The sequence below is a fragment of the Opisthocomus hoazin genome, chromosome 10 (assembly GCF_030867145.1).
Source record: "Opisthocomus hoazin isolate bOpiHoa1 chromosome 10, bOpiHoa1.hap1, whole genome shotgun sequence".
Lineage (NCBI taxonomy): Eukaryota > Metazoa > Chordata > Aves > Opisthocomiformes > Opisthocomidae > Opisthocomus > Opisthocomus hoazin.
Window position 1 is genome coordinate 11,299,464 of NC_134423.1, and position 18,228 is coordinate 11,317,691.

Below are 18,228 nucleotides of genomic sequence, written 5' to 3' on the forward strand. Positions count from 1 at the left end.
AGACTTGATCTTAGAAGTCTTTTCCAATCTTAATGATTCCATGATTCTATTCCTTTTTCCAATCTTAATGATTCTATGATTCTATCAGTGTTCCATAATTAACGAAAGGCTCCACCAAAATTTCTTTACTGGCAATGCAGGGCAAGCAGAGCAAATGTGTTCAGAAACAGACAGCTTTGGATGCCTTTCTGTGACTTAGTGGATAATTCATGGGTCTGGCTTTTCCTAAGAGATTATCAGAGCTTGATTTAGAGGCAGAGGCAAGTCCCAGAGTCAGGATATGGATCCAAGTTCCCCCTCAAGTTGGGGGAAGTTTGGACTCAGGCCCAGCTCCACTTTGATCCAGCAATTTTATAGCTTGGCATAGACGGAAGGCTGAATATACCAACAAAGCATGCTGCAGAGTTGATTTACTATGTTTGCATAAACCCACGCCTGGTCTGGGCAGTAACCGGCTTTGTGCTGATATTTTTATCAGAGCAAATGCCTCACTGTATCTGTTCTGAAGCAGAGAGCGCACACTTTGCTTTCTGTCATTGAGCATCCCCTGGTTGTTTCAGGAGTTACAAAGATAGGCAGTGCAGGGCATTTGTCCAGAGTAAACACTTTAAAGTCAGGGAAAACTAGGGTCTACTCAGGGCTGGAACAACTCCTGGAAATGAAATATTTGGGTTTAACACCTTAAAATTTTTGTCATAGAGTGAAGTTCCTCTTTGTTTATATGACATTAATTGCTGACAGCAGTTCTGCTTCCAAGGTCAGTCCTTCAGGGAGACCAGAGGGAGGGAACCTACATACTACCTATAAGAAAATCTTGAAATGACTACGCTACAGCTATCGCCATGCATTACTCCAAGTGCTTCTTCTTAATAGGACTCCCTGTTATTGACTAGCACACTGCGTCCTAAGAGTATTACAAGCACTTGACAGGCTGAACAGGGCTGTGCACATCTTTGAATGCAGCTTCGGGTAGCAGTATTTCTCAAACAAAATCTAATGAGGTCATTGTGCAGGTATTTGTACCTATATCTTGCATTTGACAATTACCAGGAAAAAAGTATCTTCCGGGCTTTTTTGCAGAACACCTTACAGAACTCCCTGTGCCATGCTATGTATTGCAGAGGAGCAGGAATTACTAATTTTAGATCACACTCTCATTTTCTTGCTAACGCAAAATTATTAACCTCTAGCCTTAAATTCAGTTATCTTTTGAACATCCCAGATACTGAGGCTTTCTGTCACTTCTGGGAAATGATTTCACACCCCTGTAGTTCTCAGTATCAGGAAGGTACCTGGTACACTTTCAAAAAGTCGATAAAAAGAACACAGAAAATCTGTCTGCAATAGCCACTCAGAAACTTCCAGTATCAGAAAACACCCAGACCACCTCAAGAGAAACAACTGCAAGGCCATTTAATTCTGTTTAGCACAACTTCTGAACCTAATGAGTTGGCTGCAAAAACCTCCTGCCACTTCACCAGGTCACAGCGATGCTCTGTGGCTGCCATGGAGAGCAGAGCAGAGCAGTGACTCAGAGCTGGAGCAAGCAGCAGTCCCTGCGCAGGGGCCTGTTGGCAAAGCGTCCCTGGCAAACCCATGCTGCCAGTCGATGCCAGATCTGCCGATCTGGAGACGGCGGCACTGCTACGTGCGATGGGCAGCCCAGCAGGTCCTCATGTACTTACATCCTCCAAGTACCAGTGTGAACAGCTCTTTCCAACTCCAGAAACCGAGGGCCTGGCAGGCGCCCAGCTCTTCTACACTCAAACCCTCAGAGGTTAAAAAATGTAGAGAACCACACACACCCTCCAACCCCCAGCCCTTTCTGTTGCCTCCTGTGCTTGGAGAGAAGAGGGTCTGCTCAAGGGAGAAATTAGGCAGCGGTGGGGAGGTACTGCCCAGGTTGCTACTTCAGCACAGTCAGGGCCAATACAAAACAAGGCGAAAAGAATAAGCACCATGAGTAAACACAAGCAGATGGGGAGCAGCCTGGAGAAGTCTACGGCACACTGCGCCAGGTAGTGGCCATCTCTGTACTCCCAAGCCTTCCCCGTATTTTAAAGGCTTTTGGTTTTGAATCAAAGAAAAGAACAATTTCAACATTTTTTCAGGCTCTTCCCTTCTTCCCTGAACTTTTGCTTCAGCTGGAGCAAATTGCTAAACTCAGCTAAATCTATAAATAGATTCAACTGCCCATTTTTATTTACTGAGAGACACAGATGAAAAAATGTGCTGCCGACTCAAAAGAAAGATAGTAGGAAAGGCTCGCTGAAATGTAACAGCACCTCTGGGACCACTCTCCGTCGCTTGGAGAAGAATCTAGGCGACAGCAGCCATCGGGTTTCCACCCTGTGTGCTGTCCAGTGCTCACTCCCTCAGCACCGTTACAGCTCCTCTGACGGAGAGCTGACCTCTCGGGGTCTGGCCCTGCTCACGCTTGGCAGAGACAGCTACCAGTCAAGACTGTACCAGGACACTTCACTACCGAGCAGCAGCAGTAATGTAACATCGTGACCAGGGAAAAGAGGACAAGGTTGTGCCTCCACCTGCAGACTCCGTAGCACCAGAAATGTGAGAAATCACTGAAAACTGAGGGCTAACAAGGGACAAGTTTTAGCGCTGATACTGGAGGAGCAACGACTTCAGTGAGGTCCTCGCTCTTCTTTTTCAAACCAGTATCGGAAAAGGCCAGGGCCAGCCTAGAGCTGTAGAAAAAGCACTGATAAAACTAGAATGAGGAGGCAGACATGCCGCAATGAGGGAGAGGTGTTGCAATACCTTTTTTTTTTTCTTTTTTTAAAAAAAAAAAGCAGGAGACAGAGGTTCTAAAAGAAGCTGGTGCTGGTTACTACAGGCATAGCAAACAAACACTCCAGCTTCCAGGTCAAGAAATAAAAGTTCCCTGTAAGTGCTGCCTAACAGCCAGAGCACACAGTCATTCAATAGTCCAGCCTGAATCAAGCAAATCTAAGCATTCTGGCTGCTTGCCCTTTCCTCGAGCACTGCAGCTGGTAGAAACTACTTCCCATAGCGAAGGGAGATGTCCTCTTTCCAGCCCATGACACAGACCTAACTCAGCAGTTGCTAGAGGTCTTGGCAAGCTCATTCCAATGTATAGAAGGATGCACACGCTTGAATCTAAGTGCAAGACTGCAAGAAGAGTCACACAGGCTCAGATTAAAATCCCTTCAGCCTAATCTGTCCTCAAGACTAGATCCCAAGGGAAGAGTAGAAGAACAGGGCAAGCAAATGAGGATAGTTCTAAATAATCTTCTAACCTTAGCAATTGGTAACTCAGGGGCTGCCACACCAGCAGCTTTGTATGTAATAGCTCCCAATGGGTTTTTCTTGTGTCTTTTTCTTATTTGAAACCCCAAAACCTTTTAGCACCCACTGAGTCTTAAGGTAAAGCAATCTACTTTCCTGTTAAGTGCAGAAATGCCTTTTTCTTTGCTGATTTTCAGCCCACCTCACCTCACTTGCCGTGTTAGATCAGACACACATGATAAAGGCAGATCAGCTTCCTTACAGTGGGGTTTCTCAACGCACGTCTGCACCGATGAGCTGCAGTCCCACTGCCTGTTCTGATTCTTACAAATGCACCCAGGTCCATAATAACACCAAAACTATGGCACAGGTTGGCTGCTTCTCTCCAGCGAATCACCTGGATATGCCAGCACGGTCACGGATGCAGGCTGTGCCTGGCAATACAGGTACCTGGGGAGTTTGAGTGAACTCTGGGAGGAGAACAGGTGTTGGAAAGGAGCACGAGAGAATATCAGTTCCAAACGCACCTCCTGAGTGGGGCAGACCTAGGAGAGGGCAGGGCAGCCCTCGAGGAGTGGGTGAGCCGGGAGGATCCCAGCAGACAGGATGGAAGGATGGATGCTGCAGATGCTGCGCAGAAATGGAGCTCTGGAACTCATCTATCAGAGATCAAGGCTGAAATGAATTTTAAAAATGTCTTCATTCCTACCTTATGCTAATTTTAAGAAAGTGGGATAACAGGGCTTTAACTGCAAAAAAATAATATCTGAATCACAATTTCATAGTCTCTAAGCATAAAAGAAATTACGAAAAAGAGGATTACAAAGCCACAGCCATGCATTCTTGGCAATTGCCAGGTTATTCCAACATGCAGTGGGGGAGAGGGAACTACACGTCATGAACTTTAAGCCACTGTATGGTCTTGTACTCTCCATTTTCTGTGTTGCACACACGGGAGAGGATGCACAAAAACCGGGGATTTTCAGCTGAATTACAAACTGAGATCAAATTTGCAAGTGTTTGCTGGTGGCACACACAGTAATGATGTCTGAACACATGGTAGATGATTCTCAGTAGAGCTCATGCCTTTAAGAGGAAACTCCTTTCAGGTTGCAAGGTGACTGGGAATTGCCATGCAGTAGCTTTGGGCAACTCTTCAGCAGAACACCATGAAAACAGAATATACTACAGAGCCCCATTTTCAGATACATCCTCAGCTTCAGCTGAAATAGAGCCTCTGGGAACTCAGTTCTTCTGTAAAATAACTGATGTAAACACGCGGTAGCAGGTTAAATTCTGCCTGGTCTGACAACAGCTATTTTTGTCATTTGCTCTGCTTGTCTCTTCTCATGTATATGATTTCCTACTTTTCCCCCCTCTTTTCCACTACCATCTCTTTCAGACCTCTGGAAAGGGTAGTTCCTCCAAGCCCTTGTCTGATCTGCCCTTCTCTGCAGTGCCTGAAATAGAATATTTCAGTGAGCGCGAGGTGAGGGCATCTGTAACGAAATGCCAATCGCTGCTTCCTGTGTATAAATATAGTTCCTCTGTCACATAATATACAGAATCCTCTGTCTTAGTCAAACAGAGCAGGCATTTTTGGACTGAAGCTAAAAGTCATTTTGGAAGGTCACATCCTTCCATGGTTAGTTATTCTCCACTCGCATGTTCTGAACTCACACAGAGTTTTATACACTTGTATTTCAGATTTTTAGGACCCTATGAAAATGGGCCCAAGCAGGTACTCTGAGTGACCTAAGCTTTGCTCGGTTCTTTTTAAATCCAACCTAGAATAGCTTCGCTGGTGATGAGGATAAGTATTTCTGAGCAGTGCTGGATTCTTTCCAGGACACATGAGGGAATTGATGTTAAAGTCACAAAAGTTGTTTTGATTGTTTTATCCTTTGATTTGAAAGGCATAGGTCTTTCTGGAGTCACAAGGGGTCTAATTTGTAGTCTGTGGGCACAGATTTACAGAGAGGAGAACGTACACGGAGATGCCATCCTGTTTGCTCCCCTGCCCCAGCAAAGTCTGGGGCGATGTGTCTGTGCTCCCACTAACCAGCCCTGGGAGTGATGATATAGCCTCCTTCCCACTCTGTTTGGGGCTGCTTCCGCTTCTGACACCTATCCAAAAATATCCAAGCTCCAGAAGCAAAACACATATGCAGACGCACCACAGCACGAGAGAAACCCTTCACATTTGTTGCTACTTTCATGAAAGATATGCTACACCCAACCCGATGCTAAGCCCAGCCTGCTGCACAGTGCAGCCTCACGTAATAGCTGGCAAGACTCCTCGTGCTAGCGAGTGCCTTGCTATTGTGAATTTATAGACAGAGTGAAACTTGGACTCCCCTGGTCAGAGAAAGAGTGCTGCTCGTGCCTTTTTTCCATGGCAGGTGGCTTAGACATCGCACCACAGCTGGGACCTGCACAGAAATCTTCCCAGCTGCCGAGTGGGTTTGCCTTTCTGTTTATAGCTCCTCTGAGAACAAGCAGAAAACATCCTGTCAAAATGAATTCTTTGACGTTTTCACCACATCCCCGCTAAGCAATGTTAGACACGATTCTCACGTGAAATACTCTGCTGTGTGCTTGGCCTAGGACTTGGTAGTGACTCAGTTACCTCCCTGTTGAAAGAGCACAACAGCCCCCCCTTCTTTTCTTTTCTGCAAGGCAGAGTCCCAGGTGCAAATACTTCTGCACTTGTTTCCCCTACACTTTGCTACCACCACTGGGCTTCACAGAAAGAAATGTTGACAAACCCAGGCAGGAGGAAAGACAGTTGTTGGCCATGGCCTTCGAGGAGACTGGCAGTGGGTTGGATTCATAACCATGTTATCAGGATCTAGGTTACTAGAGGCAGAGGATGAATAGGACTGCTGGAAGGTGCTCTGTAGGGTTCATCTGGCAGAGACTCCTCTCAATGTCAGAAAGAATATTTTTAAAAATTACAGTAAGAACAGAAAATTGTAGATCATACTGATGTTAAAATGAAAACCTACCAGAAAGGAAGGTGGGGTTAATTCACACTTTTATTCACCAAGCAAAGGTAGAAAAGAAAAAAAATCTAAATAGAGCTGTGGTTTTCCGGTTAGAAGAGCCCGTTTTACCTTCCTGTGTACAAGATGTACAGGGACTCTTCGAATTACTCAGTTAAACCAGTCTCTGAGTGAAAAGGCAAAGTACTGAAAAAAAATGCCCGAATGATCAAGCCTACAGCTGCAAAAGAAATAGTGTGGTGCAACAGCGTATGTAAGTGAGTGTACCTATGACCTAAGCACTGCCACTTGATAGAGCTCTGTTCATTACATCTCCGGTGCCATAAAATTCAGCTTTTGATGACTGTGAAGCAGAAGGTACCAGATCCCTACCTACAGTACCTTTCCCAGTGGTCCTTGTGTCAGGTAGGACTGCCCAGCGCTGCCTGCTCTCCAGCAACACCCCAGTTCTCTAGCAAAAACAAGGTCCAAAACTGAAGAGAGAGAAAGCAAGCCCAGAGAGCAGCTAGAACACGTTCACTTTGAAGTGCTGTCATCCCACACTGTTCCAGTCAATTCCCCCTCCTGAACCAACTGATTCTGCACAGTGAGTAAAACGGATTTATGAGCAGATGCAGTGGTTCCCCAGTACTCCTCACACCTGTGCTGCGATGGTGGACGAGTGCCAAACAAGGCACCTCTGTGCAAATACTGGATGCGTTTTCTGCCTTCAAAGCAGGGGACAGGTTCTGCTGGGAGAAAAATCAAACCAAGCTCTCAAACGATGTTCTGTAAATGTTTATCCTGTGAGAGGAGACCCACAGGGACTAGTGGTCAGTGCCCTAGAGCGACAGGGTTGCCTTTCCAGCTTTGGTGTGCCAGGTAAATTTGGGTAAGTTCACTTTGGAAAGTATTTTGCAATCTACAGAGCAAGAATGCTGAACAACGGGCAAGCTTTACCATAATCAGCTTCTCCCCTTTGTTCCCCTGTTCCTCTAAAAGCTCTGTTCTCCTTCTCCCCCTCCGCTTGGAAAAAACAAACACTGAATCGTGCAGATTTTACGAGAGCAGCTCAATTCCGCCGTCCTCGCGTAGCAGGAGACTGCAGCAAATGAAGCCAGAGAAAACAGTAAGAATATTTTAGCCACTAGATGGCAAAAATCACCAGAAATTGCCGCAGAGTGGCTGTTGCACAGGCTCCGTCTGGTCCCCGTTACTCTGGATTCAGAGTCAGCCCTATCTCTACCAGAAATACCTTTTGACAAATCCAATCTTTAAATGTCCAAGGAGGAGTCATTTACAAACACACACAGTAAGTTTGTGTCCAAGCCTATTTTCAGTGAGACTTCTGCAGCAGGCTCCATGTAGAGGTGCCCAAAGGGAAGGCTGGTGCTCTGTCTTTAGCTGGAGTGGTTTAGTGACCTTCCAGAACATACATGGAGATATCAGAAGTGAGCAATTAAAAAAAGAAATTAAAAAGAAAAAAGAAGAGAGGCATATCGCGAATTTTCAGTTTTACTTGAATTATTTTCAACCCCAGATTTTCTAATTTGGCCACAGAACAAACAAAAAAAATCAATTACTACCACAATGCTAAGCAGCATAACATACCGAGAGGATGAACCGGGTTCCGTGAGAGTGAGACCTCCTCACTTCAGATGCTTCAGAATCAAGCCCTTATCAACGCTATTAGAAAGTCACACTCACCCAGAAGAAATAGGTAATAGGTACAGTACATACAAAACAGCACAGACCAAATTAAGAGTCGCTTGTATGTTGGCTACAGGAGTTGTTTCCGTTGAACCCAGCAAAGCACTGAAATTATATATTTCATTGATATAATCAGAGCATCTAGCAGCAACGAGGAGCTCACTTATAGCACTGCTGCTGCTGCAGCCAGCACATCCCCGCAGCCCAGAAGTCATAAAGGAATACCCGATGGATCCATGGGCCAAAACCCGATTTATTTATTCTCTCCCACACATAACTTGGCACAATGACATACTTCCTACTCCCTTAAGCCCCATAAGGATGAGGGATCCGATTCACGGATTTTAGAAAATTTTTATAAAAATAAGGAAGGAAATGGCTAAAGTCTGTTTCAGTCTACTTATGGACTGTGGCCTTGCCCCAGTCAGCAGCTAGGGAACTGGCCGGACAAATCTTCCATACATGGAGAAAAAGGCTAGAGCCTTCTGAAATGGCCAAATTAGTCTCTCTCCAGCTCATAGCCAGATGCACCGTTATACCAGAAGACAGACTTATCCTTACAGACAGCCAGAATAAAGGAGAAAAGCTTTGTGTATGGCTTATGATCATGAACCACTCTGGTAGCTTGGATGCCTGGAAACCAAAAAAGCAGCAAATTGCTTTTGTCCTTGCTGAGAAAGTGCTATTTTTCAGTGTCCACTACAGCAAATTTGCCAGTCTTTGCATAACCTGAATCACCAAAAGCAGAAGAAAAAAATCTCTGGGAACAATAGATCAACATAGTGTGCAAAGAGTATGTGCGGTTTGCAAGTGTCTTTTGTTTTCTAAATTCCAGTATTTACCTGGCATGAAGTTGTTAGCACATTCCCTACCTCCTATTGGAAGATCCACACTAAAAAAGTGAATTTTATTGCTTGTATATATTTATTTTTTCAAAACAATCCATTAGAGCTTTTAGGTGAGAAAAAGCTATTTCTGCTGCTGATATTCAATTTGTCTTTTAATTTAAAGCTTTTAATTAGCTTAGGTGGAAAGAATACTGTTTGTTTCCTTTGTGTTGTAAAAATTTAGCTACCATCAAAATTTCACATCAGACTAATTCTTTGCAAAATGAACCTTCAAAATGTTTAAGTATTATTAGGACAAAAGTGAAAAATACTCAATCTAGAATCTCAGGAGATTCACCACAACAACTTTAGTTGAAAGCTGAAAGAATCTAACAGTTAGCTCAATACTCTTCTGGCTGAAAGTCTTTTCCTTATATTTCTACAAGTTTAGATCTGGAAGTGGATTGCAAGGCAGTTATTGCTGAGGATAGGCTTAGCCTTTCCCCTTGCCTGTGCGCTTTTCTCATGCCTGGAAGGGCAGCCTTGCGACTGGGAGAGCAAGCTTTGATTGGGAAACAGATGTCCAGCCTAAATTAACACAAGACAATTTGGATCATTCACGTGCCTCTTAAGAGTCCCGAAACGGCCCAAGAGATACAGGATTTCCCTACCCATCTGCAGTTGCACATGGCTGGGAAGTCACACGCGTCCTTTTCTGGGGTCTCCTAGCAGCCAGGCTTCAGCCAGGGAGATTTTAGGGCCTTCATTAACAGGCTTTTCCCCCGGGCTCCCAACTGAGGTAGACCAGGGCTCCACAGAGATCCCAGAACTGTTTTCTTCAGGGAACAACACACTCTGGGTCTTGAAAAGATTATTTCTAAATCTGAAAACCCTCCAATTCACACCACAGCCTTGGCTTCTGCATATACAAATGCCCTGCCAGCCTGCAGACTTGGAGCTAGAGCAAACTAAGTTGAAAATGCCTCTTACAGACTATGCTTCTTCCTCTCCCATCACTCCCATGCTGGTATCTCTGCTGCTTTCTTAGACTGGACTCTGGCTTGCCAAAACTCAGGGCACCAGGCAATCTATTGTTACCCTTTCACGCCCTTCTGCAGCTCTACGTTGTAGGACCACTTAGATGCGCAGGTCCACCAGGACACGCAGCAGAACATCTCTTTTCGCTCATCTCCACGCTGTACCTCACAGCCCAGGACCGAGGCCTGATTTCACAGCATGATTTATTCATGCTGTGTGTCTGGGATGTCGAACCCCCCTGGGAGCATCAGGGTTTCAAAGCCTCTGTGCCCTTTGTGAGGCTTTTGAAGGAGAGCGAGCTGTACCACACGAGGGTGCTCGGAAAGCGCAGTAGGGGGGATGCTGCACAGCAGAGCTGCTCTAGCTTCAGGGGTGACTGAGGAGCAGAAAATTGCTGGTGCTGCATGCAACACAGAGGGTAGAGCTGCTTTCGCTCTACTCTTCAGAACAGTGCTCCAAAACTCAGTTCCCTTCACTGTCTTTCATTCAGATGACTTGTATCCATTGGAAAGGTGCAAGAATAGAGAATGTCTGTTAGCACTCACAGTCACAAATACAGGGCTTAAAAAACGTGGATGCACATAAGGAGTAGCGCAATTCCTTGCTTCATGGAGCATTTTATTGCATTGCCTGATGGTAACAGATTGATGCTATTGTGCTTGTTAGCATGGTCAACTTTTATTACAAGACTATTAAAGAGTTTTATCTGTACGTGGATCTCAGATTCTGAGGGAAAGTTTTTTCTCTAGATTCACAACCCATCCTTAGAAGCCTATACTAATAAAGTGCGCTTGTTTCTGCCTCACAGCACACTGAAGGCAGCATTTGAGAGGCTCAAGCAACGTAAGTATTTACATCTTTCTTTCTGATCGGAGTAAGACAGGCACACTGTGTTCACCTCCTCTGGGGTCTTTCATCCTCTTCCCCCCTCTGTTCCAACTTTTCTATCCCAGTCTGTAGCGTGGAGAGTGGAGGGAAATAGTCCTCGCTGGGAGTCCTCTGAGGCCAGGCACTCCATCCGCGCTCTGGCGGCAAAGAAACTGGCTTGTTCCTCAAGTTAATTTTATCTGGATCAAGTCACAAAATATCAGCTTTGTTCTCTCGTCTGCAAACCACTGACATCAAAACAACATGCTTTCTAAATGTGACCAAGGCTGAATGAAAATCTTTGACATGCAGAAAATGCAACACCATCACAGCCAACAGGCCAGTGTACCTGGCTACGGGCACCTGCTGTTTGGATAAAAACACCCTTTTGAAAAGCAGCTGGTGAATTAAGGTATTTTTAGAGCCTGGGTGGGGGAGCTCAACATTTCTGGAAAATGTGGGGTTCCATTTCAGAGGCACCAAAGCCGACAAATGCAGAGAAGTTACCAGCCTCTTCAAACGGCATCAGCCAGGTGCTCTGAAATTCAATCCATCTTTGCTGACCCTTGGAAATTCGCAGCTTGCAACCTCGTCTAATGACATTTGTGCAAGGCTGGACACAAGCAGCAAGCAGCTCCCAAGAGCAATGGCAACCCAGCAGTGTAGTGGAAGGAAAGCAGACACAGGCAGTGACGATGGAGGTCAGAGCTCCTTCCCTGCCTCTGTGCCACAACACCTGACCTCCAGCCCCAGAAGGAAGAGGGGTGGCTGGGGTAAATGGGGCTACAAAGAAATGCAGCCGGCTCTGCACTTGCCAAGGCTGCTCTAAGCAGGTGCTGCAGTTCTGCAGCGAGGAGTCATGCCTGTGCAATCTGCAGGCACTTGGCAGGACCTGCAATAAGCTCTGTTCAGGTTGTGGGAACCCTCAGCAACGTCAGTGCATGCAGAAACAAAGGGAGGGCTTTGTAAAGGCTGTCCCGTGCGTGACAAATCATACAGCAGCCACAGCCCAGAAATATCCCCTGGAAAGTGTGACTTCAGGTTTAAAGACCCTTCCACTGACTCTATACAAATTTTGATTTGCTTTAGAAATCGAAAGTGTTGGAAACTCTCATATCCAGCTGGCAGTAATGCTGAAGGATGAACTGAAAGGAATAGAGGAGTTCCGAGAACGACAGAAGGAGCAAAGGAAAAAGGTGAGGAACTAGTGAAATGTTGAAACAGATTGGGTCAATGGTCTATGCTGATGACCTGTCTCTAGCCATAGACAGTGAATACTGCAAAAGATCAAAAAACAAGCCCCGTGTGCCCTGTTCACTCCATATACTAGCCTGTGGAAGAAAACCTCTTTCTGCCCCCAGCTGGAAATAAAGTAGTGCTCTGAACTCACGAGACAGAGGCTTTAGACACTTTTACTCTCTCTGGTATAACTGCAGATACTATTGCTATTCCTGCAGGAACTTCAACATTCCCTTTCCCTTTTTTATACCCTTGCTAATTGGGTTTCTTTGGTACAATCACACATGATCTCCAACAAGCACTAAAATAAAGGGGCAACACAAACATTTAAAAACATATAAGCAACTTAATATCATGCTGAATGCAACAATGGTATATGCTAAATTACAAATACGTGGAATAAATAGTATCTAGTTGATGACATATAACAAAAATTTGAGTATATTCAAGGCCATTTCATCCCCTATGATCTTATCATCTCTAAGTCCCTTCAAAAAGTAGCTCTCAATAAAGACAACAATGGTCACTGTTACACCTTCTCTGGTTCCATGGGCTTGAATACAAAGACAGGACAGTCACTTAACGCTGAAAAATAAAATATCCAGTTCTTTGCTAATATTAAACAAAAGAAAATGCATACGACCAATATCCAATGCCACAAAAATCTTGTGTTTACAACCCTGATACAGAGGAATTTGGAACAGCAGAGAACTCTGTATATAAGAGTAGGTAAAACTAGGGCTGCTACCGAGATTTGACGTCCACAGGGAGCTGACGGAGAAAATAAGGCATATTAAGACAGACAGCGTGCACCTAGTTCATCAGCATTTGTATCTCCCCCACGACTTTGCCACTAGGATTTGCAAAGAGAGAGGCTCTCCCTCCTGTTGAAAACAGTAAGCCTATAACGCAACTGGAAACAGTTAGAGGGGCCTGGAAAAAAGGGAAAAGCTGCTTTGGAGACTTAGGCAAGCTTTTTTACTCCATCCAGTGTGCGGCTGTGAGGAAGTCAACATTAGACATGCTAAATGGTGTCAGCATTTTTGGTAACTTCCCAAAATGCTGTGATTTGTGTTTCGCTGTAGCTGCTCTCGGGACTGTGCTGTTTAGCCCAGTGTGAAGCAAGACCCTGGGCAGCCCCGGAGACAGTTTTGCTTGAGAAGAATATAAAGATTAAAGGACCAAAAGTCCCACTGAAGAAACCCATACCCTGCCAAGTAAGAGCATATCTCACTGTCACATAAGGCTGAGCATATCACAGCTAAAGCCATAAAAGAGAATTCATCCCTGTCCTTCCAATGCTGACCAGATGACAATATGGAAATCAAATCACACTGGGTATAAATTTGCCAGAAGCAATGGAATATAAATTATGCAGAAACTGTTTGTATTTTAAATGGACAACTACCCTTGCTCACGTAGGTGAGACAGGGGCTTGGTCTGCAAAGATGTGGGATCAAGCTCTCGAACCAGAAAATGAAATCTGCTGGCAGAGCTGATGGGCACAGTGACTGGGTGTTACACTATTTAATCTTCCTTAGGAAAAAAAAAATAGGGATGAAGAAAATGAATAGCTACATCCTCTCTGCTATTAATGGAAACCACTGAAGCAGAATTATCTTGGATTTTTTTTTTTTACCTGGCACTGTGATGCTCTGTGTCACTTAGAAACCTGCCATTTATAAAAGCAGTGTGAAGTCACTTTCCCCACAGGCACGTGGCTCATCGAAAGGCTCTGACAGCGGCTTTCCTAATCCTGCCCCTAAAAAAGGAGGGGAAAGAAGTCCAAAGCAAGACAACCTTACTTCTGTGTGTTTCTTACAGTATGAGTCTGCAATGGAGCGCGTGCAGAAGAGCAAGTTGTCCCATTACAAGAAAACAATGGAGGTAAGCAAGGAGGTTTTGTGCAGGTTTTTTGATGGAAACTGGCTCCAGTTTGAGACAGGGCGAAATCTGTATTACATGTACCTATATTTAAAGGGAAGTCAAGAATGTGTGAGTGCGTAAGAGTGCAAGAGCGTGTGTGTGAGAGATTCCTCCTATGAGGAGGAAGCTAATCTTCCCTGGCTCACCCACTGAGGAGTCTCCAAAACAAACACTCGGAAAGTTAACGTGGAATAAACAATACCCCAGGTCAAACAGGATTTTGTTCCTTCTAGGCAAGGATATACGTCCAGGAGCAAATGTAATTTGTCAGTCTGTTTAAATACAATTTTTAAAATGGTGAGGGAATCTTGTAAACAGGAGGAAAACTCTCCAGCTGGAAAGCTTGCAGGTACAGGAACTGCAGGCAGCTGGTTTTGGTTTCCAATGGGCAATTGCCTCTGAAGAAAAGTAGTTGCAGACCTGCCAGTGCTAAAGCTGGAACTGTACCAGCCATTTTTATTTAAACGTGGTTGTTCTACGTGAATCTCTAAGACAGGGAGGTCTTTTGGTGCAAATAAGGATTTGTTTTGCTGCTGAGGACTGCACCAAGACTGTCACTTATGGGGTGCTGGCTCTGTCTCACAGCTTGTGGTAATGGGCAAGGCAACACGCTGAATTCAGCCATCTGATGCTCTGAGTCACACTGTGGAAATGACAACCCATCGCCACTGGCACTCGCGGAACGTGGGCTCCCAGTTTTGTCTCTGCATGGTAGCTTGGACAGACGCCTGTTGCACCGATGGTGCTTGTGCTCCCTGTGTACTCGTGACCACACCTGTGGGGAGCTGGCCACAACTGTACAAAGCAAACAGTTTCAGGGCTGCAAGAAGAGGATCTGATTTATGCTGCCAGTCCCTACCTCAATTTTTCAGTTCTATTTTTTTAACTCCTTATGGCGTCATTGGGAATTCTTCCTGTTGCCCAAACTTGGGCACTGAATTGCTCCCCAAGACTGCAAAAGAAACAATGCCTAGAACATCAAGCTGGAGACAACCCAGCCTTGTTCCCTAACCCAAGCCCTCACATTTGATTTCATTTCAATATAGTCAAAGAAGACCTACGAACAGAAGTGCAAGGAGGCGGACGAGGCGGAGCAGTCCTTTGAACGGACAAGTGCTTCAGGCAACCAAAAGCAAACAGAAAAGGTACCTTAGATGACAGTGCCATTTAGAGAGAAAATAATGGTTTTTTCCTTTTCAAGGTACAAAAGAATACAATTGAACAACCCATTCTGTGGGATGCCCGGGGCTGCCTTCCCTTCTAATTAACTCCTCAGAATCAAAATTAAAACAAAGCACCTTCCCAAGTAGGTCTTCCTCCCCAAACTCCTTCGGTAACCCAGATCTTGTGCTGTGGTAGGCCAAGGGTTTTTAAAGGGACTGTGAAGGGAACTCCTACCATTCTGTGATTCTGTGATACCTCAAGATAGTCATCACATTTCCCCTTCCTAGGCTGTCACATAACAAATATTTATTCAGGAAAAAAACCAACTCCTTGGCCTATGGCCAGAAGTCAGAAGTAACAGATATTATGTTATTGCCTGGTGAGCTCATCAAAATTAGAGTAAGTGTTGTCACTGCACCCTAAATCTGAAAATAGACAGTGAAGGCAGCAAGCGCCCTTTCAGCCAAGGACAGCACAAGTGAGACTTTGCAATTGGACTAGATGACCCACAGAGGTCCCCTCCAACCCCTGCCATTCTGTTATCTACTAATTAATTTATCCCAGGTTATGATCTAATTCCTTTATGAATCCTGAAGGGAAACCTGAATGAGATTTTTCTCTGCAATTATTCATAAAACAAGGAAGCAAGTCATAAGTAAGCCATGCAGTTAGTTTTGCCTTTTGGTCGTGTACATTTAGGAGGCATAGTATCTTACATGAAAATGCATATTTTTCCTCAACATTTTTCTCCTTATGGTTAGTTTAATTTCAACTAAATTAAAAAACTCAAAAATAAATCATTGGAAATTGAGGCACTGCAGTCCTTCATTGCATCGTCTTGATACTTGTAGCTGACAATTCACTAACTTTTAATGGGAACATTTTACAGCAGAACAGATGGAGAAAACAAAATAAATGAACTCCCTTTGGCTCGATAAAAATCAGTGCAGTGTAAGCAAAAAGGATCAAAAATCATCTCAAGGAGTGGGGGGATGGAGACTCTAAAAACAGCACCAGAACTTTACATTTTATTTCCAGCATCTGCTAATCTTTAATGAACAAAACCCTCCAGCTTAGCTGTAAAGATGGGATGAAATCCTGGCCCTACTGAAATAATGCCAGAACACTTTGCAGCTTCAATGGCATCAAAACCTGACCCAGCTCCTTTCATGTAGAGGGATCCCAGGGTGCTTCGTTGCCATTTCTTCCACACGCATGCCAGCACATTTGAAATGCAGGGAGGCATCCCACAAGAAACATGTCAGCTGTTCAATTCTGCGCAGCCCTCACAGTTTGGGCCAGGAAGCAAATAAGAATGAAGCTTATGTTCCCAGCTCACTACACTTTTTCCAACCAGCTGTGACGAGGAATATGGTGATAAGAACCCCTACCTTAGCCTTGTCTTGAAGGGCAGAACGACGAACGTGTTACACTGATGTCTAGAGCTGTGCATTAATGTACTGTCATAACCATCTGTGCAGAAAGACCTGGGAGTACAGAGCTGTCAATAATCACTGTATTTTCACTTGTTAAAAGCTGCAGGTTTTTGAAAAAGTTCTACTCAGAGTGAATTTTGCTTTTAGGCTTCTGAGTTGTTAGGGGAAATAATCTGGCATTTGCAAAGTATTTTAAAGGCTATGTTCATCTGTGTATTACATGAGGAGCTTGGAAGATGAAGAATTTTAACTGCCATTTATTTCTGCTTATAAATATCTATTAGAAAAGCACATCAAACACTTGAGAAAAAAACAGCTCAGCAAGCATACACAAGCTTCAGGCTGGGTCGTGCCAGCACTGAGCTCCTATGGCAGGGATGTTGGAATGGAAAGATGTAAATTGCCAGATTTCCCTTGAAGTCAGTGGACCTATGGCTGCATCTGTGAAATTCTGGTCCCTTCTCCATAGCACACATTCAACAGAACCGTGCATAAAGGCAGGACAGCCAAGAAGTGTTTGCAAGTTTGAGCCTTTCCCCTAGAAAGGGAAAAGGAATGGGCAGCAAAAAAACTGGGGCAGAAGCAAAAAAACATGGTCAGCAATTAATTTGGGGTGTTTCTTTTCCTGTTTCAGAGCCAGAACAAAGCCAAGCAATGCAGAGATGCAGCAAATGAAGCAGGTGATGCCTTATTTGCAACTGAACTAAGCTTTTTCTCAGCAAAGATCTGCCAGCACACTGATTTTGATAGAGCACCATCCAAAACCACCCAGGCTGGCTTTGTTTTCAGTCAGGTTTCCCAAAGTCACCTACCCAAAGATTAATGAAGAAGCTTCTAAAGAACAGCAACCTGATAGTCATCTACGTCTGCTTTCCTTTGTGGAAATGCCAGTCTCCTACTTTCATTAAAGAATTTACAGAAGACCTCCTTTAGGGACTTCACCCAGGAAAGAAAAACTCTTGTTGAAGCAAGTTTGAAAGCACAAAAGAATGACACTCAAATTGCCCCCAGTAGCCCAAACCAGAGACAGGGTCCCCAGGTTCCCTATGGTAGCAGTCTCCAGCCAGAAATACGTCCAGAATGGACAGGCCAGCAAGCACCTGAGCTGGTGCGTGAGTTCAGACTTGTCCCTCGCTGCTCATGTAAAAGTTTGCACCAAAGCACAGGGCTTACCTGGCTGGCCCAGCACAGAAAGAGCCTAAGGATGCTCAGTGCCCAAGCATGGTTCAGGCTCTTCATCTCTGATTTGCATTATCCCCACTACAAAGTTTATAAATGATCTGCAAACCATGCAGAGAAAAGCCTTACTTGAGTTTAAAATTGCAAAGAAAAAACCCCAATATCCTTGTGGCCCACCAGTTTCAAGCTCACACATTCTTGTGATAGTCTAGCAAACCACAGGCTTAAAGTGTAAGAACCACAGTAGAAACAAGGAAACAAGTCCTAATAGGAGGGAAAAAAGAAAGATTGTATCATTTTTCTTCCTAACTGTTGGGTTTGTATTATGCGTGTCTGCGTTTACAGAGAACGTGTACAAACAGAACATTGAGCAGCTGGATAAGGTCAGGACAGAATGGGAACAGGAACATATCAAAACCTGCAAGGTAAACGTTGACTTTTGCAGCGATATGTTTGTGTGCTCTTTATTTTACCCTACTTGCAGATATCAGTCTAAGACCTGAGATATCGTCCCAGGGGCTTTGCTGTTTGCTCTGTGTGGAGTCTCAGCAGATGCCTTTGTAAAAATACTGTGAAAACCAGAGTTGATTT

General features: G+C 44.5%; 1 protein-coding gene across 2 annotated transcripts in view; it reads left to right on the top strand.

Moving 5' to 3' along the window:
• Nucleotides 1-18,228, top strand: part of PSTPIP1 (proline-serine-threonine phosphatase interacting protein 1) — a 57,122-nt gene that overhangs the window by 24,357 nt on the left and 14,537 nt on the right. For both annotated transcript variants that reach the window (XM_075431883.1, XM_009941208.2), the window contains exons 4-9: nt 10,635-10,669; nt 11,783-11,889; nt 13,757-13,819; nt 14,905-15,003; nt 17,093-17,138; nt 17,983-18,062. In XM_075431883.1, coding sequence (XP_075287998.1) covers nt 10,635-10,669; nt 11,783-11,889; nt 13,757-13,819; nt 14,905-15,003; nt 17,093-17,138; nt 17,983-18,062 — 430 coding nt within the window. The remainder of the gene's footprint in view (nt 1-10,634; nt 10,670-11,782; nt 11,890-13,756; nt 13,820-14,904; nt 15,004-17,092; nt 17,139-17,982; nt 18,063-18,228) is intronic.